Source organism: Thamnophis elegans, chromosome 7, assembly GCF_009769535.1.
Source record: "Thamnophis elegans isolate rThaEle1 chromosome 7, rThaEle1.pri, whole genome shotgun sequence".
NCBI lineage: Eukaryota > Metazoa > Chordata > Lepidosauria > Squamata > Colubridae > Thamnophis > Thamnophis elegans.
Window position 1 is genome coordinate 81,077,158 of NC_045547.1, and position 25,000 is coordinate 81,102,157.

General features: G+C 43.9%; 1 protein-coding gene across 1 annotated transcript in view; it reads right to left on the minus strand.

Annotated features, from left to right (window-relative positions):
• Positions 1 to 7,995, minus strand: part of LOC116511725 (membrane-associated guanylate kinase, WW and PDZ domain-containing protein 2-like) — a 107,153-nt gene extending 99,158 nt beyond the window's left edge. The window contains exon 1 of the mRNA XM_032221892.1: positions 7,618 to 7,995. Coding sequence (XP_032077783.1) covers positions 7,618 to 7,921 — 304 coding nt within the window. The 5' untranslated portion in view covers positions 7,922 to 7,995. The remainder of the gene's footprint in view (positions 1 to 7,617) is intronic.
• Positions 7,996 to 25,000: the final 17,005 nt, after the last annotated feature.

The window sequence follows — 25,000 nt, forward strand, 5'->3', positions numbered from 1 at the left end:
AAGTGTGTACAATATAAGTATAAATAATGATAAATAGTACTCTGAATTGATGGTAAATTAATAGTAAATGGTAAAAAAACCAACAGCTCTTGTTTTCTTCCCTTAAGTCTAAAGGACAAAACACAGATGCCAAAGAAAATATCAGAGTTGGAAGGGACCTTGGAGGTCTTCTAGTCCAGCCTGCTGCTCAAACAGGAGACCCTGTATCATACCAGACAAGTGGCTGTCCAATCTCTTCTTAAAAGCCTCCAGTGATGGAGTATCCACAACTTCTGGTGGCAAGTCGTCCCACCGGTTAATTGTTCTCACTGTTAGGAAATATCTCTTTAGTTCTAGGTTGTTTCTCTCCTTGATTAGTTTCCACCCATTGCTTCTTGCCTTGCCTTCTTGTGCTTTGGAAAATAGGTCTTCTTCGTGGTTGCCCCTCAAATTTGGAACGCTGCTATCATGTCTCCCCTACTCCTTCTTTTCATTCAACTAGACCTACCCAGTTCCTGCAACCGTTCTTCCTATGTTTTGGCCTCCAGCCTCCTAATCCTCTTCGTTGCTCTTCTCTGCACTCTTTCTAGAGTCTCCACATCTTTTTTATGATAGGGTGAGCAAAACAGGATGCAGAATTCTAAGTGTGGATTTCCTTATAAAGCAGTACTAATACTTATAATGCTAATTATAAACTACTACTAAACAGAAACAAACAAATAAATCACTAATACTACAATTAGGTTGTAGTATTGGTGAGGTTGACTCAGCCTTCCATCCTTCTGAGGTGGGTAAAATGAGGACCCAGATTGTTGGGGGCAAGAGGCTGACTCTGTAAACTGCTTAGAAAGGGCTGTAAAAGCATGTGGAGCGATATATAAGTGCTATTGGTAAGTGGGGAAGGAAGGAAGGAAGGAAGGAAGGAAGGAAGGAAGGAAGGAAGGAAGGAAGGAAGGAAGGAAGGAAGGAAGGAAGGAAGGAAGGAAGGACCATGGTTAGAATGCAGCATTGTAGGCTAATTCTGCCAATTGCCAGGAGTTCGTTCCTGCCTGGCTCAAGGTTGACTCAGCCTTCCATCCTTCCTAGGTGGGTAAAATGAGGACCCAGATTGTTGGGGACAAGAGGCTGACCCTGTAAACTGCTTAGAGAGGGCTGTAAAGCACTGTGAAGCGGTATTTAAGTGCTATTGGTAAGTGGGGAAGGAAGGAAAGGAAGGAAGGAGGGAGGGAGGTAGGGAGGGAGGGAGGGAGGGAGGGAGGGAAGGAAGGAAGGAAGGAAGGAAGGAAGGAAGGAAGGAAGGAAGGAAGGAAGGAAGGACGGACCATGGTTAGAATGCAGCATTGTAGGCTAATTCTGTCAATTGCCAGGAGTTCGTTCCTGACTGGCACAAGGTTGACTCAGCCTTCCATCCTTCCTAGGTGGGTAAAATGAGGACCCAGATTGTTGGGGACAAGAGGCTGACTCTGTAAACCACTTAGAGAGGGCTGTAAAAGGACTGTGAAATGGTATATAAGTCTATTGGTATTAATAGTAAAGCAATCTAAGTTGAAAGAAGTCCTTAAAAAGTCAAACATCCATCCATCCATCCATTCATCCCATCCATCCCATCCATCCCATATCCTCCACAGTATATGGAAACATTAGAGGATAAAGGCAAAGGCAGGCTAAAAATCTAAATAAATCCCTAAGAAGTATATGAATCTACTATAGTATAAAACAATCGAGAAAAATATCCCAGAAACTCTAGCTTCTAGCTAGATTTATTGAAGATTCTTGAGTCAACAACGCTGATCCCCAGGGAATCAAGGAATAAATAGGGAGGGCTTGAAGTAAGCAGGCAGGGAGAAGGATAAAGAAGATTTTGTTAAGCTTTAGGGCTGCTGCTGAAGTGATTGACAGCTGTCCCCCCCTTGGACCAGCAAGCCAGGAGTAGCAGAAAAAGTGCATTAATGGGGCAAATGTTGTCAGAGTTTTTCGTAGGCAGGTGAGAAGGTAATGACAGCTTTGAACACTGCAGGATGCCCACTAATTTGAAAGACATTTTAAAGATGTGGCAAGGTTTTGTCACAGCTCTCTGTATAGAAACTGGGTGAAGCTTCCTCTATGAGAAAGTTTAAAATCCCGCTGTTGCCTTAAATTCTCCTATTGCCAGAAAAGCAGTGGTGAAATCCACTTACCTTTGCTACCAGTTCGCAAATGCGAGAGCGCGCACCACCTCTGCCCATGCGCAGGACCTTCCGCGCATGCACAGAGAGTCAAAAACGGGATGTAATGGAGCCTCCTTCCTCCCACCGCTACCAGTTCGCCCGAACCGGATCGAACTGGCTGAATTACACCACTGCAGAAAAGTGCCTTTTTTTCAAAAAAAAAAAAAAAAAAAAAAGGTTAAACTGAGGAGCCGAGGTGGCGCAGTGGTTAGGGTGCAGTACTGCAGGCCACTTCAGCTGACTGCTATCTGCAGTTCGGCTGTTCAAATCTCACCGACTCAGGGTTGACTCAGCCTTCCATCCTTCCGAGGTGGGTAAAATGAGGACCCAGACTGTGGGGGGCGATAGGCTGACTCTGTAATCCGCTTAGAGAGGGCTGAAAGCCCTATGAAGCGGTATATAAGTCTAACTGCTATTGCTATTGCTATTGCTATCTTATAAAATAAGCAATTCCATCTGCCTCCATCGGGCAGCGTGGTGACTGTTAGCCCTGCAAAAGAGCACTATGGTTGGTCAGTCCTTGACTTATAACGGGCTACAACTGAGCTCCGCATTTCTGTGGCTAAGGGAGACAGTTGCTCGCTGAGCTTGGCTCCGTTTTGCAACTGTCCTGGCCATCATTGTTAAATGAACCACGGCATTTATTATCTAGAGTGTTTGGGGACAGCTGACTTTGGGGTGAAGGTGTCAAATGTTGTCCATTTGATGCAAAGTTTGCTAAACGAAGGTATGTGTTGATTGTCTGCCTTAAATAATGCCTTCCCTTCCCATCACAAGCGATAAAAAAATTCCATCCGATCTAAAGCATCCCCCAAAGGATAATTTTCTGCACACACACACACACACACAACTCCAAGTTGTAATCATTTTAACGGTTTGACCTTACTCGATGAGACAGAGCAGGAAAATCAAAAATGCTCAACTTCAAACTTTGGATCCGTTCCACTCTCTGAATCATGCAAAAGCGGAGATTTATTGCAAGTAATTAGCCAAAGAAAATAGCTTAAACTTTGCCCCTCGAAGTTATCAGGAACTTGTCTCATCTACAATTCTGTACAAAAATAATAAAAAAAGCTATTTACTCCCTGGTGGATTTTCTGCATGTTTGCATCTCCTTGTCACTTCTTTTTTTTAACTAGAGCTTCACCTGGATTTCCTCTTCCCTTTATAAGGGGAAGGGACGTGCTGGCTCAGTGGCTAAGACGCTGAGTTTGTCGATCAGAAAGGTAGGCGGTTTGAATCCCTAGCGCACGTAACGGAGTGAGCTCCCGTTACTTGTCCCAGCTTCTGCCAGCCTAGCAGTTCGAAAGCATGTAAAAAAATGCAAGTAAAAAATAGCCCCCCCCCCCTTTGATGGGAAGGTAACAGCGTTCCGTGCGCCTTCGGTGTTGAGGCATGCCAGCCACATGACCACGGAGATGTCTTCGGACAGCGCTGGCTCTTCTGCTTTGAAACAGAGATGAGCACCGCCCCCTAGAGTTGGGAAGGACTAGCACATATGTGCGAGGAGAACCTTTACCATTACCTATGTTGCTTGTATCTTTACAATTTATATTGTTTTATTTGTTTCCTAGTGTGATTTGATTGCTTATTAGTAACCTATGACTATCACTAACTGTTGTATCTTATGATTCTTAATTATGTTATTTTATTTTTCTTTGTACACTGAGAGCATATGCACCAAAGACAAATTCCTTGTGTGTCCAGCCATACTTGGCCAATAATTCTGTTCTATTCTATTCTATTCTATTCTATTCTATTCTATTCTATTCTATTCTATGAATCCAGCTTTCTCCCATTGACTTTGCTTGTCAGAATCCAGCTGAAAATTTTACCAATGAGGATGTGATAATTTTTGGATGCTGCAAACGTCATAAATGCATGCTTGAATTTTGATCATGTAGCTAGGGAGGGGAGGGTAGCTGCATCACATTCAGCTCAAATAACAGAGTTGGAAGGGACCTTGAAGGCCTTCTAGTCCAACCCTGGGCCAAGCAGGAGACCCTCTACCAATTCCAGGCAAATGGCTGTCCGTATCATTTCTGGAAAAACCTCTAAGGATGGACCACCCACAGTATTGGGAAGCAAGCCATTCCAATGATTAATTGTTCTCACTGACAGAGAAGAAAGAATAGAACAGAACAACAGAGTCGGAAGGGACCTTGGAGGTCTTCTAGTCCAACCCCCTGCTTAGGCAGGAAACCCTACACCACTTCAGACAAATGGATATCCAACATCTTCTTAAAAACGTCCAGTGTTGGAGCATTCACAACTTCTGGAGGCAAGTTGTTCCATTGATTAATTGTTCTCACTGTCAGGAAATTTATCATTAGTTCTAAGTTGCTTCTCTCCCTGATTAGTTTCCACCCATTGCTTCTTGTCCTGCCCTCAGGTGCCTTGGAGAATAGCTTGACTCCCACTTCTTGGGGGCAGCCCCTGAGATATTGGAAGACTGCTATCATGTCACCCCTAGTCCTTCTTTTGATCAGATAGGAAGCTTTGACTTCAGTTTCCCCAGCCCTGCTTAACACATTTGAGCATTTGAGAAGCTGTCAAGTGGTTAAAAATCCAAATTTTCCATTCCTGGGTGAGTTTTGTCCCGTTTTACTATCTTTCTTGCCACAGTAGTTAAGCGAATCACCCCCATTGTTAAGCTAATAATGGTACGGGACAGGAAGGCCTGGAGGAACGTGGTCCATGGGGTCGCGATGGGTTGGACATGACTTTGCAATTAACAAGAAGAAGAAGATGATGACTTCAGAAATTTCTTTTGATTAGAGAAGGACGAGAGTCTAGAATCTGCATAGTGAAAATTTCCTACCTACCAAAGCCTGTGATTTTATATGGGGAAGAATTAAGCCAAATAACCTCTGATGGCACAAAATCAATCACCAACCAATCAATGAATTATAGTCATACCTTTATTAAGCTTAACTGAGAAAGAAGGCCATTATTTTCCCTGACTCTGGCTGGTTGAATGTTGGATGACTTTGTTTAGGAAATAAACCACAGAGAACAAGTCAACTTTGTTGTTAGTTGTTCCACCTAAAAGTTTCTTTATGTATCACTGCGGTTCTCTTGAAACTTTTGCAACGTTCAGTGTAAAAATATATGTACAAATGTTCAGAAAATTCCCCAAAATCTAAGCCTTCCCCCATGTAACTGCATGGATAGCATCTTTCCATTGTTATCTTTGGATTTATCAATCCCATGCTAATAATAAACATGAAGCTGAGAATATTCACTTTTACATTCCTTCCTACCTTAAGGATTTTCTTGAACAAAGTTAGGTATGATTTTAAGAGGATTCTTAGCAACAACATTACACTATAATTTCTTTAGTTTAACCGAGGCTCTCCCTCAGTTGTCAGATTTTATATGTTGTCAATAAACTCCCTTTTTATGACTCCGTAATCCCTTAATTTGGGGTAGAGTCTAGATGGAGCTAAGCATTTACTAGCTGGATGCCCTTCCCGACACCTACATGGGGTTCACAGCAGATATTTTCTCTTTGAGCCCTAGGAGAAAAATATCAGCTCATCCTAGGATTGAACTCTCAACCTTTTCAGTGGGAGGCAAGCGTCTTCACAATTAGGCCGCTGCCCCATTCATCTATATGTTATCAATGCCTGCATTTATTTAAATATAAATATTCTGAATGAATAAACACTTCTCTTCTTGGCTTAGGACGCTATGCTCTGAGGTCAGTTTTCAAATGGTACATATTTCACAGCTTCTGATTTGTTACCGAAGATCTACTGTCCTTCTTGCTGAATCCTCCTGGGATTTCTTGGATCTATTCAAGAATAGATTTTAATAGGACAGATTTTAACGATCTACGTTCCCGAAATCAATGCAGAAAAAGGTTAACTAATTCACCAAGGGGGATGTCGTTTTATGACCAAGCACTTTCAAGTTTCAAAAACTGCAGCGCAGCCACGTAGCTCCATAAAACCCAAAGTCGTTTTGACATCAAGACTTTTTATGGCCTTTGACGGCAGCTCGGGGATGGAAGAAAACAGCTTCAGTATTCTTGGATAAATAAATAACTCCTTTCCATACCAATTATTTTTTTTAAACGAAATGTTTAACCACCATTTGCAATCTTTTATCTTTTGGGCCACTCTAGTGTCGCCAAGACGCCCTGCCACGAAAAGCCCAGAAGAAACCCTTTACTGCCGGAATGTCCCAGGTCAAATGTTTTTTTTTTTGGGTAACCTCTGAAGTCAACAAAGAAAGTGAAAAAATCGCTTGAACTGTCAACTCAACTTCGATTGCATTATCCAGACCATCACCAGAGGGCAGCAGAGAGACACTGTGTAAGGGAAAGGTGAAATCCCTTTGCTGACTCACAGCGGTCCCGGGGATTTTAACATCCCTTTTCTCGAATCGTTTGGAGAGGTCGCAAAGATAAGACATCCGAGTCAAAAACCACCCAGCGTTGCAACCGGCTGAAAGATTGTGCAATGCAGCTTCTCTGCCCCGCATAGGACGCAAATCCGGAGGTGGGAGGAAAAGCCCATTCAATCAAGCTCCGCCTTAACCCCCCCCCCCCCTCAACCGAGAGCTATCTTAGGAGTAATTACCACCGTCCCCGCAAACTACTAGTAATGAATGGGTGGGTTTCTAGCCCTTGTTGCGTCTTCGTTGCCAAGTTCCAAATTCCTAGATTGTTGCCTCCCCCACCCCCTTTTTAATTGAAGCATCTTAGTGCACCCCCATCTTTTTTTTGGGGGGGGGTTGTCAGTTCCCCCTCTCCCCCTGCAAAGGCAGGAATCCCGCAGGACACCCCACCCCCCCATTTCGGATGCAGCGTCTCCTCGGTGCCCAAGTCGAGCGCCCCCGAGCCATCCCACAGATTTCCTGGCTTGGCATTCCCCCAAAGATGCTTTCCCAGCCCCCGCCCCCACCCGCGGCAGGCGCACACTCCACCAAAACGCCCCCCCTCCCCAAATAAAAAGTTCAGCGGAGTTTCTTTTTAATCCCCCAACCAGCAATACCCCCCCCCACAAAAAAAATATCCAAGAGAGAAAAAATAAAAACTCTGCGCAGCAAAAACAGAGCGCTCTGCACGCGCTCAGAGAAAAGGGCCCGAAGTAGTGACAGGGGGGGGGGGAGGAGAAAGGAGGAGAGGAGCTCCATCCCTCGGCATGGTTCTTCTCCCCCCCACCTGCCCCACCGTCCCGCCAGATCCCAAAGACCCCCGGCCTTTTTTTCCCTTGTTGGGCCGTTGGTTGTCCCCCCCCCCCCCCCTGGCCCGGCTCAGCTGCTGTTCCTAACGCAGAAGGAAGCGTCCGGTGTCGGAGGGGTTTGGGGGGACACGCAGACCCTCCTGGAAAGTCTCAAAGTTGCTCTGCGGAGGCGAGGAGCCCCCCAAGACACCCCCCCTGCCCCGCTTCTCTTCCCCTCCTTTCCCCCCCGCGGCCCTTACCTTGTTTGACACACTTCAGCCGGATGGGGTCTTTACAATGCTTGATGACGGCCAAGACATCCCGGATGGTTAGCCCGGCCACGGGGGTCTCGTTGACCTCCAGCAGCAGCTCCTCGGGCACCAACTTCCCGCCGCTCTCGTAGACCACCTTGCCGGCTCTCACCTCCCCCAGGTAGGGGAACTGCCCGTTCTCCGCTCCCCCTTTCAGCTCGAAGCCCAGCTGCCCCTCGGCGTTCCTCACCACGGCGCATTCATGGACGCGGTTGGTCCAGTGGCTTTTCTTCTTCAAGCCCCCCTTGGACATTGCCTTGGGGAGGGGGGCGACGGCTGCCTTCCCTCCCGGCCTCGGGGTGCCCTTGGAGTTCCCTTTGGCGGGGAGGAGGGAGGGTGGGCGAGGAAGGAGGGAAAGAAGGAGGAGGAGGAGGAAGAAGAGAGGAGGAGGCTTGCTGCTGCTGCTGCTGCTCCCCGCCTTAGTCTGGCTGGGCGGCGGATGGGAAGGAGGGTGGGAGGGATGGGGGAGGAAGAAGGGATGGGGAGAAGGAAGGAAGGAAGAGGAAGGCGGGGAGGGGGCGAGGAAGGAGGGGAGGAGGAGGAGGAGGAAGAGACGAGGAGGCTGCTGCTCCCCGCCTTAGTCTGGCTGGGCGGCGGGTGGGAATTAGGGAGAGAGAGAGAGGGAGGGATGGAGTGGAAGAAGGGATGGGGAAGGAAGGAAGGAGAGAAGGAAGGAAAAGGAAGGGGGGAGGGAGGGGGGAGGCCGGTCCCCCTCGGGCTCGCTCTAGCGGCGGCCGAGGCGGGAGCCGCAAGCCATGGCAGCAGCAGCAGCAGAGAGAGCCCCCGCTGCAGCCCCCCACCCCCGCCGCCGCTGCAGCTCGGATGCTGGGATGCTGCTCTGTCTGTCTGTCTGTCTGTCTCTCCCTCTCTCTGCCTGCCAGCCAGACTAGTTGCAAGGTAAGTGTGGGGCGAGGGTGGGTGGGCTGTGCACGCCTGGAACGGAGGCGGGGGGCGAGCTGGGCTGGCTGAGACGGGCTCTCCGCCGCGCTGACCCGGTAGTGAAGACCGGAGAGAGAGAGAGAGAAGAGAGGCTGGCTCGCCTGGCAGAGCCACAAAACGGGGAGGCGAGAGAGAAGGCGGAGAGCACAGCCAGCGGTGGGTGGGGAGAGAGGGAAGGAATGAAGGAAGGAGGGAGGAGGAGGAGGAGAAGAAGGGGACGCGCGCTTGGACCCCAGGTTTCTGGCTCCTTCAACGGGGCGCGCCAGGCGGGGAGAGGGACCCGACTTTCTCCCCCTCCCGCCCTCCCCGTCGCCCCCCTCCCATCTTCTCCTCCCCCCTCCCAACACAGCCCTGGGGGCTTCTTTCCACGTTGGGGGTGGAGGTGGGTGGGGGGGGGGTCCAGCCGCTGGAAGGAACTCTCTTCAAAAGGGGGGGGGGAGAGAGAGGCCACTTTCTCCATCACTTTCACTTTCTCTCGCTCTCTGGGATTGAATAAAATAATAATAGGAGGAGGAGGAGGAAAAAATTCCAGCCTCTATTAAACCCCATCAAGCCTCATCGGGCGAAGCTCCTCCAGCATTTATTGGTTGGCGGGTTGGCTTATTTATACTATATAAAATAGTTTTACAGCGTTCTGTATCAGAGCATTTGTTTAGCCTTTGAAGTTCTCTATTCTACATTGCCTTCCTCCCGGTTTTGACCACGGTAATAGATGCATTAGCAATTGGAATCATATTAATGGTTCCTATCCCCATTATATTTACACGATGGTCAATACTTTTAAGTTTGATAGTAATTGGTAACTTTGGTTAATTTTTATCCAATACTAGTTTAGGAAAAAAACAAAAAAAAAGGGACTTCTATTTTCTATTTTGGCTTCTGTTTCCTAGCCACTTATAAATTCTATTCCATATTTTGTAAAAATCCAACAGCAGCATTTATTTTATTTGTTTTTAAATTTATTTTATTTATTTTATTATTTTATTTATTTATTTTGTTTATTTTATTTGTTATTTATTTTATTTATTTTATTTATTATTTTATTTATTTATTTTATTTGTTTTATTTGTTGTTTTATTTGTTTTATTTGTTTTATTTGTTTTTTATTTATTTTATTTATTTTATTTGTTTTTTATTTTGTTTTTTATTTTATTTATTTATTATTTTTTTATTTTTATTTGTTTTATTTGTTTTTTATTTATTTTATTCATTTTATTTGTTTTTTATCTTATTTATTTTTTATTTTTTATTCATTTTATTATTTATTATTTTATTTTATTTATTTTATTTATTTCGTCAAGTATGAATTAGATAACAGATATAAGTATAGACATGATTATGAATACGTGAAATGGATACGAATACAAGGGAATATTAGGACAGGGACAGAAGGCACATTGGTGCACTTATGCACGCCCCTTACAGACCTCTGAGGAATGGGGTGAAGTCAACCGTAGACAGACTAAGGTTAAAGTTTTGGGGGTTTGGGGAAGAAACCACAGAGTCGGGTAGAGGATTTCAGGCGTTGACCACTCTGTTGCTGAAGTCGTATTTTCTGCAATCGAGTTTGGAGCGGTTTACCTTGAGTTTGTATCTATTGTGAGTTTGTGTGTTGTTGTGGTTGAAGCTGAAGTAGTCATTGACAGGTAGGACATTGTAGCAGATAATTTTATGTACTACGCTTAGGTCGGATCGAAGACGGCAAAGTTCTAATTTGTCTAAGCCCAAAATTTCAAGCCTGGTGGCCTAAGGGATTCTGTCGCGAGCAGAGGAGTGGAGGACTCTTCTCGTGAAATACCTCTGGACTCGCTCGATTGTATTAACGTCCGATATGCAGTGTGGGTTCCAAACAGATTAGCTGTATTGGAGGATTGGTCTAGCAAAGGTTTTGCATGCTCTAGTTAGCAGTACAATATTACCAGAGAAGAAGCTACGCAAGATTAGGTTAACAACTCTTAATGCCTTCTTGGCAGTGGTGTTACTTCTGACACTGAGATCGTTTGAGATGAGTACTCCAAGATCCTTGACGGAGTGAGGTTCATCTACAAGGTCGTGTCCAACCAGATTGTATTTAGTCTTCTGGGGTTTTTTTTTGCCAATGTGTAAAACAGAGCATTTGTTGGTTTTAATCTGGATTTCAAACGCTAATCAGTTTTCTTCATGCAGATACAGAGGTAGTCCTCAATTTACAACTATTCAGCCACGAAACTTTCAAAAATGAAGAAGTAACGCATCTCATAAATGCAATTCCTTAAAAATCAGGGGAGTGAATCCAGCGTATGTAGGCTGGCCTTCCTTGCTTTCTCTCGATAAAAGCTAAAGTCTTCTTCAAATAACAAACTCAACATAAATAAAGACTGTCAAAGTCCTGTCCCAATGGTTCCTTTTTCAGGAGGCAAGTGAATTTTCTGGTTTTCCTTAGAAGTCGATTCACTGCTCATCCCAGAAGCTTCTTCAGCTCTGACTGGATGGTGGGGAACAGAAGGATTTATACTCCTTGCAGACAGCTGGTCATTTGCATCCTTTTAGAGAGTCGTTGAGGCCACTTGAAGGTTTATCTCTGTCCTCTGGGGTCACCTGAGTGGTGCAAATGGTTCCTGTAGTCTGCAATTTTCCCTTCTGGAAACCCATTCCTACTTCAACACCATTCGAAGGGTCTTCATCCCAAATTGTGTAGCTATAAATCTGTAGAGATTCAGTCCTCCAGGCCATGATTGTCCCAAAGGTGCTTTTTTCAAGAGACAACTGGACTTTCTGGTTTTTCTTTAAAGATGTTTCGCTTCTCATCCAAGAAGCTTCTTCAGCTCTTGACTGGATGGTGGGGAATGGAAGGATTTAGATTCCTTGCAGACAGCTGGTCATTTGCATCCTTTTAGAGAGTCATTACTGTAAGCAAGCATGATTCATTAGGATTTTATGAATTTTCCAGTACTTATTAAAATATGGTGGCTGACCATAGGAGTATTATGTTTAATATCTCATTTTTTTAAAAAGATATATATCTTGACAGTACAGACTCTGGTTTCTTGTTGTTGTTGTTTTTACAATCTTTTCATTTTAAGACCCATCAATAGCAATATGAGCCCATGTAGGTTATTAATTTGTTACGGTGATATACTATTTTAGAAAATTACAGTCCAATGATTTTGGTTGTCAGAGGAGCAATAGATAGGAGCCGTTATAAAACCAAGAGAAAGATTAGCTCCTTGGCTGAACGGGAAACGAAGGTTTCACGTCACCAGAGAATTTACCAAATCTTCAGTTTAACACAACAGCAGGAAGGTTTAAAACTCATAGTCAAGCTAAAGATTGTCCATCGTGAAATTCTTTAGATGACAGAATGTCTCTTTGACCAATGTCACACATATTGTTATTTTTCTGCTTGATAGAAATGTTTTATGTTGTTGTTAGTTGTGAAGTCGTGTCCGGCCCATCACAACCCCATTGACCACGTTCCTCCAGGGCTTCCTGTCCTCTACCATCCTCTGGAGTCCATTGAAGCTCACGCTAACTGCTTCAGTGACTCCATCCAGCCACCTCCTTCTCTGTTGTCCCCTCCTTCTTCTTCTTTTGCCCTCCATCGTTCCCAGCATGAGGCTCTTCTCCAGGGAGTCCTTCTTCCTTCTCCTTAGGTGGCCAAAGTCTTTGAGTTTCCTCTTCAGGATCTGGCCTTCTAAAGACCAGTCAGGGTTGATCTCCTCTAGGACTGATCGGTTGGATGGCCTTGCAGTCCCCATCTGCGGTGGTCTTGGAGCCCAGGAAAGTAAAATCTGCCACTACCTCCATTTCTTCCCCATTGATTTGCCAGGAATTGAGATGGTTGGGTGCCATGACCTTAGTTTTCTTAATGTTGAGTTTCAAGACAAGTTTTTGCACTCTCCTTCTTCATCTGCTAATTTAGAGAGGTGAATTTAGAGAAGAGAGGCGGATGAGGCTCAGTGGTGCTATTTTTCAGAGAAGCATGCTAGATAACTAGAAACTATTCCCTGGTGGGTAATTAATTTATATGAAACTGGCAGAAAGTCTTTAAAAATTGTAATTTTTAAAATTTGTTTTATTATCCAAAGGAGGGGAAAATATCAGCTGTGAAGTATTCTTACATAATCTCAGCTGAGTTTCCTCTTCAGGATCTGGCCTTCTAAAGAGCAGCCAGGGTTGATCTCCTCTAGGACTGACCGGTTGGATGGCCTTGCAGTCCAAGGGACTCAATGCAGGAGTCTTCTTCTCCAGCACCAGAGTTCAAGGGCCTCCATTCTTTGGCGCTCAGCCTTCCTTATGGTCCAACCTTCACAGCCATCCATTGCAACTGGGGAAACCATAACCTTGACTAGATGCACTTTTGTTGGCAGGGTGATGTCTCTGCTTTTTAGTCGGCTGTCTAGATTTTCCATCGCTTTCCTCCCCAGGAGCAAGCCTCTTTTAATTCCTTGGCTGCAGTCCACATCTGCGGTGATCTTGGAGCCCAGGAAAATAAAATCTGTCGCTACCTCCATTTCTCCCCCATCTATTTGCCAGGGATTGAGAGGGCCAGATGCCATGGTCTTAGTTTTCATAATGTTGAGTTTCAAGCCAACTTTTGTACTTTCCTCTTTCACCAGCATCAAGAGGCTCTTTAGTTCCTCTTCACTTTCTGCCATCAGAGTGGTAGCATCTGCATAAAGCATAGGAATGTTTCATAACACTGTGCTAATAAAGTCATCAAACAAAATCACGTTTAAAAAATATTAACAGTTTAAAAACCCCAACTAGATGTGTTGTTGTGTCATCTACAATGAGCCACCTCTCTAGGGGGACACATAGCAATAGCAGTTAGACTTATATACCGCTTCATAGGGCTTTCAGCCCTCTCTAAGCGGTTTACAGAGTCAGCATGTTGCCCCCAACAACAATCTGGGTCCTCATTTTACCCACCTCGGAAGGATGGAAGGCTGAGTCAACCCTTGAGCCGGTGAGATTTGAACAGCCGAACTGCAGAACTGCAGTCAGCTGAAGTAGCCTGCAGTGCTGCATTTAACCACTGCGCCACCTCGGCTCTCAACCACAACTATTGTCACAACCAATACACAACTACTCAGATAATCCTGGTGTTTTATCACTCCAGCAGCACAGAGTGTAAAGTCTTGATCGGAAGTCTTACTTAAGGCAGGATTGGGTTGCTATAGAACTGAAATGATTGTGATAAGGTTTTAAAAGGATTTAGCGAGATCCCAGAAGATGCTGTCTTTAAACAGAGGACGCGCCTGGATTTCTTTGGGGGTTTACGTGCCAATCAATTCAGAGGTAAGCTCCTTGAGTTAAATTGGACTTATTGTCAAAAAAAGAAAGCACACTGAAACATCTGCAAGAAAACCACCAAGCTCAGAGAGCAGCAAGGACCTCACAATCTTCCTCCTCCTCCCTCCCACAGATCCCACTTCTCTTCTACCACTGATGTCGTTCCCTAGCTGGTCCATGAAATGTCTGCAAGAAAACCACCAAGCTCGGGTGCTTTGGAAAATAAGTTGAGCCCCTCTTCTTTGTGGTAGCCTCTCAAATACCTCCCCTAGTCCTTTTTTTCCTCAAAACTGGCCAAACCCAAATCCTGCAACCATTCTTCATAAATTCCATCAATTGAAGGGCTTACCAGCCTTCAGACAATTATCCTCAATCCTAGAATGGACTGGTTATGCAAATATACTGATTCCTCACCCGCCCCCCCCCATGTGCTATCATGAGTAAGATTAAGGCTGCGCAAAGGTGTTTGTTGTCACTGTCACGCTTGTTAACAACTTTAAACGTAAGCCTACACTTCTTCCTTTCTTAGCCACGGCTTACGTTTAAAAGAATTCGCTGCAGATACCAAAATTCTTTAACAGAGTCTAGTAATGTTTCTGCATTAACGAGTTAAACAGATGAAAAAGTTCTTCTTTTTTTCCAGAGAATTAATTCTGGGGGGTTTTTTTTGTGGGGGGGGGGAGAAATCATTTATTTATTTGTTTATTTAATTAGCTTGTATGCCGCCCACTCTCAAAGAGACTCAGGGCGGCTTACAGGGAAAATCAAATCACATTTTTTTATTTTTTATATTCTTTATACATATTACTGTGTGAATGGTGTGGTATCTGTGATATGTTTCAGTATGCATAAACATTGTGTCTTATTAGTCCTAAATATAACATTTCATTTCCATTATTTCATATGTTATCACCTTTCATTTCTGAACCATCTTTCTGTCCTTTTGCATATCTTAACATATTAATATATAATTACTATTATTCCTCTCTATTTTCTATCCCTATTTTAACTTTTTCCCTCCTACATATTGCTATAATATTCAAAGATGTGTTTCTAACGTTTTTTGTTATTCATATTTCCTTAATTAAATCAGAATTTCATCCTTCGTTTTTGCATTATTCAATATCTCTGTATACAGTTTTAATACCAATCACAATCATTTATATATTTAAAGTACTTGCGTTCTTTCCAATTCTTCAATCCATATAATTCTATTATTAATACACACACACACCTTAATAATCACCCATTATTTAATTCTAACATTTCACTGCTATTCATATTTTTATACATATACAGTTGTACAGTCATTCAAAATCTAATTTTCCAATTCTTCATATCTATTTATATTAAAATATTATCCTGACATCTATCACACTGCTAAAATAATTATCCAACCTGTATAATTCTAACATTAGTACATATTACTGAAATATATTCTTAAAGATGTTCTTTTACTCTGTTTTCCTTTATCCATCGCCTCTTACCCACATTCGAACCTTCAATCTTATTTTCCTTTTAGTTTTCCTCCCATATTTAGGACTGCCACTTCTAAGCTACATAAATCTGACTGACCACTAGTCAGAGAGAAAAAAAATATAGAAAGCTAACATTTTACTAACATACAGATTTTTACAATCCAGATTCTGTGGTGTACTTCAGTGGGAAAATCTGAGCTTCTTGAAAGTTTTATGAAAAAGAGGCAAGCTTTTCTTTGCCAGGGTATTCAGCTGTTTCAATTCCTTGAAATGTGGATTTATGCGTAGCTTAGAGTTCTGAAATCGGTAAAAAAGTAATAGTCAAATCTAAGTTTAATTCCACTGATAAACATTTGCCATCCTGTTCAGTGATGGGTTTTGGTTTACCGACAAATGCGCGCTCGACAAAACCGCGCCCGACAAAACCGCGGCGACAAAACCGCGAGTTCTCAATCGTGCCAACGAATAAGCGCAGAAGCGTGCCAACAACAGCACACCGAAAGAAGCGCGCTCTAAACCTAACCCTAAACCTAACCCTAAACCTAACCCTGAACCTAATCCTAAACCTAACCCTGAACCTAACCCTAAACCTAACCCTGAACCTAATCCTAAACCTAACCCTGAACCTAACCCTAAACCTAACCCTGAACCTAATCCTAAACCTAACCCTAAACCTAACCCTAAACCTAACCCTGAACCTAACCCTAAACCTAACCCTGAACCTAACCCTGAACCTAACCCTAAACCTAACCCTGAACCTAATCCTAAACCTAACCCTGAACCTAACCCTAAACCTAACCCTAAACCTAACCCTGAACCTAACCCTAAACCTAACCCTGAACCTAATCCTAAACCTAACCCTGAACCTAACCCTGAACCTAACTCTAAACCTAACCCTAAACCTAACCCTGAACCTAACCCTAAACCTAACCCTGAACCTAACCCTTACCTTAACTTAAATCGTGCTTCTGTCGGCGCGCTGTTGTCGGCGCGCTGTTGTCAGCGCGTTGATGACATCACGGCTTTCGCGCCACAGTTTCGTCGGCACGCTTTTGTCGTGCGCATTTGTCGGATCACGATGGGTTTCACATTTTCATTCATGCATCCCTTCCACATTTGCGCCCAGCCTTCCATGTATTCATTTTGTTCTCGCGTGTGCCTTCCGCGCATACCCACGGACTCAAAAAATGTGCCTAATTAGGGCAACAAGCTAGGGACAGGCCCACCCACAATTTCCACCATTGGTTTGAGTGAACCAGCTGAATGCCACCTCTGATCCTGTTTTATTCTAGCCCTGGCTTCGATGGACATGTTAAAATAAGTCAGTCCAGCTGATCATATATAAAGTCTCAGATATATCCTCTAACCTCCATACCTTTAACCTTAGACTGTCTACTGTTGACCTCACCCTCACCCCTTAGATTGTCTACTGTTGACCTCTGTTAAGGGGGTATGCATAAGCCCACCAGCATGCCTACCGTCCCTGTCCTACTATTTATTTATTTTATTTATTAATTAGACTCATATACCGCTTCGTAGGGCTTTCAGCCCTCTGTAAGCGGTTTACAGATTTTTTAGCAAATTGAGTCAGCAACTTGCCCCCACAGTCTGGGTCCTCATTTCACCCACCTCGGAAGGATGGAAGGCTGAGTCGACCTTGAGCCGGTGAGATTTGAACCGCTGAACTGCAGATCACAGTCAGCTGAAGTGGCCTGCGGTACTGCACCCTAACCACTGCGCCACCTCGGCTATCCCATTTACCATATTTTTCCCATTTACCATATTTTTCAGAGTATAAGACGCACCTTTTTTCCTTCAAAAAAGAGACTGAAAATCTGGGTGCGTCTTATACACTGAATACAGCATTTTGTGCCTCCCGAAACCCCGCCCCCTTTGCAAAAATGGCCATGCAGAGCCTTTAGGAGGCTTCCAGAGTGCTCCTGGGAGCTGGGGAGGGCAGAAATGAGCAAAAAAACCGGTCCATTTTATGCTTAATTATACACCCCCACCACCCAGCCCCAAGGAGTATTCTATAAGCCTCCTAAAGGCTATCCATGCACTTTTTTTTGAAAAAAAAAGGGCCCGTTTTTGCGAAATTCTGTTAAGAATCTACTGAACTAATGGGAGTTAACAGGGGCTGAACTTGTGGGAATGTAGAGAAAAATAGTTGTCTTGGTAGTGTAGGAAGTTAGCAGCCACCCCCTCTCCCAGGAAAATGAGATATTTTAGGAAATATTAAAATTATTAAAACTCATCAACCCCCCCACCTTTGTCAATGGGACCATTAAGACCTGAGGTAGTCTATTTGACATAACAAAGATCTACCTCCTTCGGGCAGAGCCATAATAGGAATCCCAAAACCCTTTCATTACATCATCACCCAGCAAGAGTCAACCAAGCTTGGGACTCAGGGCAGCCTGCCGAGTTTCCCCTGTATGGCCCCATGAGAGCCTGACAACCAATCAGAAAGAAGCTCAAATTCAAAAAGCCCAAACTGAAGGTATAAATCTATCTCCATGTCAGCGTTCCAAATACCATGCAGAATTAAATCAGAGTCGAAGGCAAAACTATCCTTAAAGTTCCAATTTAATAAGGCAGGCATGTTGGCATCGTGCTGTGGGATTCCAACTCTGGAAGTGACATCAGAATCCCACCCAGTTAAAAGTTCATGATCTTGTCCCCACACCCACAGTCCATCACATGGTCCAACCTTCTTCTTCCACCCTGGCGTCTCCACCCAGCTGCTTCCGGTCAGGTGTGAAAGTGCGGAGACAAAGGATGACCTTGGCTTCTAGTAAAGAATGACAACAATACATTCCACAATCCTACTCCTGTCTATTCCCCCCTCCCATCGACTATACTTAAAGAAACAGCATAATGAAATAAGAGAAAGTGTGGCAAGCCAAAATTCTAAAAAGAATATAAATGCAGGCCTGACACTCTATCTCTCACCCATGTGTCTTTTTGCCCAGGATCTCAAACCATGTCATCCTGCCCAGCACCATTAAACCCTCTTTCCAAGCGTCCTCCATGTTTCCAGTGTCTTTCTCCCCACTTAGAACTGTACCCAGATGGACATTTCTTCCAACAATTGCATTGGAAGCGACACGAGCTGCGTCCCTGGTCTGCAAGCGAGCAAGTCAAATCTTTAGATAAGAATCTTAAGAATGCTGGCTGGAATCATATTCAGCTAATGCTCCCAGACCATAATTGCTTTTTTCAAAGCTTTTCTTGGTACTACATGGCAATCCGACAAGGCTAGATAGCAACTTTAGATAGTCTAAGTGTGTGTGTGTGTGTGTGTGTGTGTGTGTGTGTGTGTGTGTAGATTGAATGGAATCTCCAGCTTACTAACTTAAAAAGTGCAGCCCAGAATCCAATCAATAATACAATAGCAGATAGTATATATCCCTCCCTCCCCTCACCCTAAATAATAATAATAATAATAATAATAATAATAATAATAATAATAATAATAATACAATAGCAGAGTTGGAAGGGACTTTGGAGGTCTTCTAGTCCAACCCCCCGGCCTCGGCTAGAAATCCTATACCGTTTCAGACAATGGATATCCAACATCCTCTTAAAGACTTCCAGTGTTGGGATATTCACAACTTCTGGAGGCAACTTCTGTTCCACTGATTAATTGTTCTCACTGTCAGGAAATTTCTCCTCAGTTCTAAGTAGCTTTTCTCCTTGATTAGTTTCCACCCATTGCTTCTTGTCCTGCCCTCAGGTGCCTTGGAGAATAGTTTGACTCCCTCTTTTTTGGGGCAACCCCTGAGATACTGGAAGACTGCTATCATGTCTCCCCTGGTCCTTCTTTTCATTAAACTAGACATACCCAGTTCCTGCAACCGTTCCTCATATGTTTTAGCCTCCAGTCCCCTAATCCTCTTTCTTGCTCTTCTCTGCACTCTTGCTAGAGTCTCCACATCTTTTCTACATTGTAGTGACCAAAACTGGATGCTGTATTCCAAGTGTGGCCTTACCAAGGCCTTATAAAGTGGTATTAACCCTTTACGTGATCTTGATTCTATCAAGGTTCCATTTTTTCCCCGGATAAGGTGATCGTGGTACCGCAACTCTTACAAGACACCACAACCATCGTACTGTAGGAAGTTAGCACCCACCCCTGCCTAGGAAAATGAAATGTTTTAGGAAATTGTTGTGAAATCTCTTGAAAGACTGTTGGCCGGGACTTTGCTGGAGAGGAATTCCCTTTAACCTAAATAAAAGAGGTTTTATGGGGACGAGGAGTCGGCTTCGTGCTTTTGGGAAGCCTAGATCAGAACAGGTAGCATTCTACACTGTTCTACCCGTTCTTACTATCATCTTACTTGTCTGAAGAAGCCAGAGCAACATAGATCATCCCTCTCTCTCTCTCCCCCTCCCCGCATCCTGTGCTTGAATGCTGTTAACCTCCGAAGCATTCTTCTAAACATAATCCATCTTCCTGGGAAGTGCGCATATTGAGTGTCCCCAAATGTGTCACTTGGCAACTGGAAAAGGAAGAGCAGAGGCAACATTTGTTGAAAAGCATCCCAAGGACACTAGGAACAGCCGAAAGAAGCATGCGCCTATCATCAGCAGAAGTATATCGAGGGCTCAGAAGGGATGGAGATGGAGCCACACCTCACATCAACAGCAGTTGAGATGAAGCCTTGAGTTGAAATGAGAGAAATGGGGATTCTCAAGACACAGAAAAAGCCAACACGCTTGCAACCACCTTCAAATCAGGGCAGGAATGGTTTTAATTCTGCAGGCTTAGCGGTCAAAATGCAGTATTGCAAGCTAACTCTGCCCACAGCTTGGAGTTCCATCCTGATGGGCTCAAGGTTGACTCAGCCTTCCATCCTTCCGAGGTTGATAAGATGAGGACTCAGATTGTTCAGGGCAATATCTGATTTTGTAAACTGCTTAGAGAGGGCTGTGAAGCACTGTGAAGCAGTATATAAGTACTATTCCTTCCTTCCTTCCTTCCTTCCTTCCTTCCTTCCTTCCTTCCTTCCTTCCTTCCTTCCTTCTTCCCTTTCTCATTCTTCCTCCTGGTGGTGCAGTGGTTAGAATGCAGTATTGCAGGCTAACTCTTCCCAGAGCCTGGTGTTTGATCCTGATGGGCTCAAGGTTGACTCAGCCTTCCGTCCTTCCGAGGTTGGTAAGAGAAGGACTCAGATTGTTGGGGGCAATATGCCAAGATTCTAAAACACTTAGAAAGGTTTATATATAAGGGAGGGAGACAGAGAGAGACAGAGACACAGAGACGGAGAGAGAAGGAAAGAGAGAGAGAGAGAGAAAGAAAGACCAACAGAGAGAGCGGGCAGGTAGGGAGGGAAGGAGGGAGGACAGAGAGAGACAGAGACACAGAGATAGAGAGAGAAGGAAAGAGAGAGAGAGAGAGAAAGAAAGAAAGAAAGAGAGAGAGAGAGAGAGAGAGAGAGAGAGAGACCAACAGAGAGAGTGGGGAGGGAGGGAGGGAGGAAGACAGAGAGAGACAGAGACACGGAGACAGAGAAGGAAAGAGAGAGTGAGAGGAGAAAGAGAGACCACAGAGAGAGAGAGAGAGACAGACAGACAGACAGAGACAGAGAGACAGAGAGAGAGAGGAAGACAGAGACACAGAGTCAGAGAGAGAAGGAAAGAGAAAAGGAGAGAGAGAAGAGAGACAGAGAGAGAGAGAGGAAGACAGAATGACAGAGAAAGAGAGAGAAAAACCCAAACCCTCAAGGAATGTCACAATTCTTTTGAGGAATCCTTTAAAGTTACATGTTGTCCTCTCCACAATCCTTCTCTGTGTAAATAATAAAACGTTGAATGTAGCACAGAGACAAATTTAATTAGGGCACATTTATCTGGGCCAGTCTGTAGTATTGAATGTCAGACTTCATAATGCCTTAAGTGCTATGTTCAAAAGCAAATAAAATAACTCCCCAAATGTTCTGTGTGTAACAAGGCCTTTTTTTTTCTAGGAAAGGAATTGTACTCATTTACAAAACAATCTACAAGTAGCATCTACCAGATAGTAATGCAAAAATGGTAAATCTAAAATGTGTGAGAAAAGTTACTGGTTTTTTCCCACTGGAGATACAATGGGATCTTTCCATAAGCAAAGTGTATGTTTCTTCAATCACAACTATTCATCCTGGATGTATCTCAGGCATTACAGCAGTCGCCAAAATTTTGGTAAAAGTGTATTTTGAAGGTTTGATGGCTAAAAACACCACTTCTATTTGGGAGTATTACCACAAAATTACATATAAATGGAAAGATAATTTAATCAAGAATATAATGCAACCAAGTTTGTTCAATTATCTGTATTCTATGAAAAGTTATAGATCGGAAGCCACCCAACAATAAAACCCACTTAATAGAAGCAATCCTTCAATCTTGGTTTCACATTATAAAAGCTGCAGAATTAAAAGACTTGGTTCACTCCATGGGAAGTCATTGTAAAGCCGTAATTCATGCTAAAGGTTACCCAACTAAGTATTAACTGACATGGTGATAATTTTTGTATATCCTATTTTATCTACGTTTCCCTTTTCTTCTTTATAACTGCTAATCTAATAGCAAATCCTTCATACAAGTTATTCCATTACATTCTTGATTAAATTATCTTTCCATTGATATCTAATTTTATGGTCCTGCTGCAATAGAAAGTTAGCCATCACCTCAAAAATGCACTTTCCCCCCCAAAATGTTTCCACAATTTTGACTACTACTTTAGTAGCACATTTTCAATACGATACAATACAATAGCAGAGTTGGAAGGGACCTTGGAGGTCTTCTAGTCCAACCCCCTGCCTAGGCAGGAAACCTTATACCTTTTCAGACAAATGGCTATCCAGCATCTTCTTAAAGCAGTGTTTCTCAATCTTGGCAACTTGAAGATGTCTGGACTTCGCTGGCTGGGGAATTCTGGGAGTTGAAGTCCAGACATCTTCAAGTTGCCAAGGTTGAGAAACACTGTCTTAAAGACTTCCAGTGTTGGGACATTCACAACCCCTGGAGGAAAGTTGTCCCACTGATTCATTGTTCTAACTGTCAGGTTAGAGCATTCAAAAGTCTATTTAGAGCATCCAAAAGTCTATTCATCAACGAAAAGTAAATTTCTGTCCAAGACATATTACTGTAATAGTGTTTTCCTTGGCTACCGCCTGTCAATCATTCTCAGCCTGAGTTACTTAATTCATTTCAAAATATTAATGACCCTGATTAAAAGCAGTGAGGTGATGGAAATCCTTTGGTGAAATAATGGATGACTAGTGGAAGGAGAGAAAATAACTAAGATTGAGATCCATGGCGCGCCATTCTTCATTCCGCACAAAATTACAGCATACAAATTTGCTCGAGTTTTTGCTCCCTGCGATTAAGTTTCCCTTCATTTCTGCATAATTATACAACTACATAATTTAAGAAGGGATGGGATAACCGTTTGTCTGAAGTGGTGTAGGGTTTTCCTGCCTAGGCAGGGGGTTGGACTAGAAGACCTCCAAGGTCCCTTCCAGTTCTGTCGTTCTAGATTTCTACATTTGCCAGCAGAGGAGCAAAGCGGATGGGCCTTGCCACGTCTTAACCCTCCAGGTCATTCCAAATCAAGTTTACTTTTAGCGCTACAGTTTCATTTGTGTTATAAATTTCATTGTTATAAATGGGCTTGCCATGCCTGGCCACCATTCACTTCCTATCTATCCCCAGGGACAGAGGTGGGTTTCACAAAAGTTTACCACTGGTTCGCCCTGCGCGTGCATGCTCACTTCGTGAGTGCGCGCACCTTCTACCCATGTGCACGGCCTTCCATGCATGTGCTTTGCTCTCGCAGGCAGCTTGCACGCATGCGCACCGCATCGGAAGCGTGGCTAAATAGAATGGCACAATTTGCTGATACCAGTTCGCCCAAACCAGTCCGAACTGTTGCAGAAAATGACAGGCGTTAGACTTCTCAGGATACAGGAAAAGTTTATTTGGCAGCCAGGTTCAGAAAGCTAGCAAAATGGCTTAGCATTGCAAGTTCTGAACAACCTTAATTATCGAAGCACGCATTCTTATACATTCCCAAAAGCATTGCAACACGGAAATACTCAACACATTTCTTAGTGGTTACCTTGAGGAGAAAACCTTATAAGGAGATGGGACCTTACTTCTCCTTTTGTTTCAGGTATGGCTTACGTGTTATTAACGAACTTTAATTGAACTTTGTGGTTTGGACTTTTAACACAAGTAGGGACGTTGGCAAGAACATCCTGTGGTTAGTGAATGGGGACACTTCCTTTAAGTAACTTCTAACTGTCCCTGTTATTCTATTGCAAGTTCCAACTCTTGTCTATGTGACTTTTAATATAGAAGTAAAGGGGTTCTAAGAGACTGTCCAGCCTGACCCAGTAGGATTCACACTTAATGTCCAAATCTCACTTTACGGCTGCTTTAGAACTGTGCCCACTGGCCAGCTGATCTTTGAGTTTCCAGCATGCACCAAGACCAGCTGGCCAGCACGTATGTGTGTGCTGGAAACCAGGAGAGCATCTGGCAATGGTGTGCGTGCCCACAGAGAGCACTTTGTGTGTCACCTCTGGCAGATGTGCCATAGATTCGTCATCACATACCTACGAGGTGCCTTCCAACTCTGTTAATCTGTATCTGTATCTATTTGCAGAGTATGGCACACAAAGAATTTCAAAGAGTGGTATTAACCACAACCCCAAGGCCTTTCCTGCATGGCTTTAATATCATTTCACAGGAGGATGTAGTGTCCTAAAAAGGGGGTTTATCTGATTGGATGTTGCTCCCCAGGCTAAAATGGAATAATGTGTTCTGACCTAGGATTCCCCTAAAAGCACGAAGAAGATTCCTGGTCCTGACAAAACCCCTTTTATTCAACAAATGTGAATTGCTCTCATTCACATTCAGCCAAGGCCTGGCAAACAGTCTTTCAAAGGTGAAGCTATGACCACAGACCTTATCTATCTTGGAAAGATGCCATGTAAATATTTTCCAAACACAGTGCGGTGCAAGGAAAGCCTTGGCACAGAGTCTCGGAGATTCACGGACAGATCTTCACACTCCTGATATGAATCGAACGAACAAATTGTTTCCTGCAAAAGCCCACTCCCCTTTCGCTCCCCTTTTATTTCCTCTGGGCCATTTAACGTCCACCTGTGACTTTACTCCCAAGTCTACCCTGATTTCTAAGTTGTTCTTTTCTTCTGGAAGCTCTGTGCATGCGCACCCTGGGAACAGGCTCCAGCTGTTCCTCTGCCTCATTGCTGTCTAGTTCCGTAGGCACCTGATCACTGCCAGATGGTCTCGGCCCCATCTCAGCCTCCAACGCAGAGCCCTCGTCCGAGCCTTCCCCAGTCTCCAGGACAGGCCCATGCTCCTCCCCATCTCCCCCTCTGTACGACTCTGCTTCCGGCTGTGATGGACAATGGCGGGCCACAACACAATATAAGCTTTTATTTGCCCCGTCATAAACTGCTTCTGAAATCAAAGCTGCCTTGCATTTCTTTCTTTCTTTCTTTCTTTCTTTCTTTCTTTCTTTCTTTCTTTCTTTCTTTCTTTCTTTCTTTCTCTCTCTCTCTCTCTCTCTCTTTCTCTTTCTTTCTTTCTCTTTCTCTCTTTTTATTTCTTTCTTTCTTCCTCTC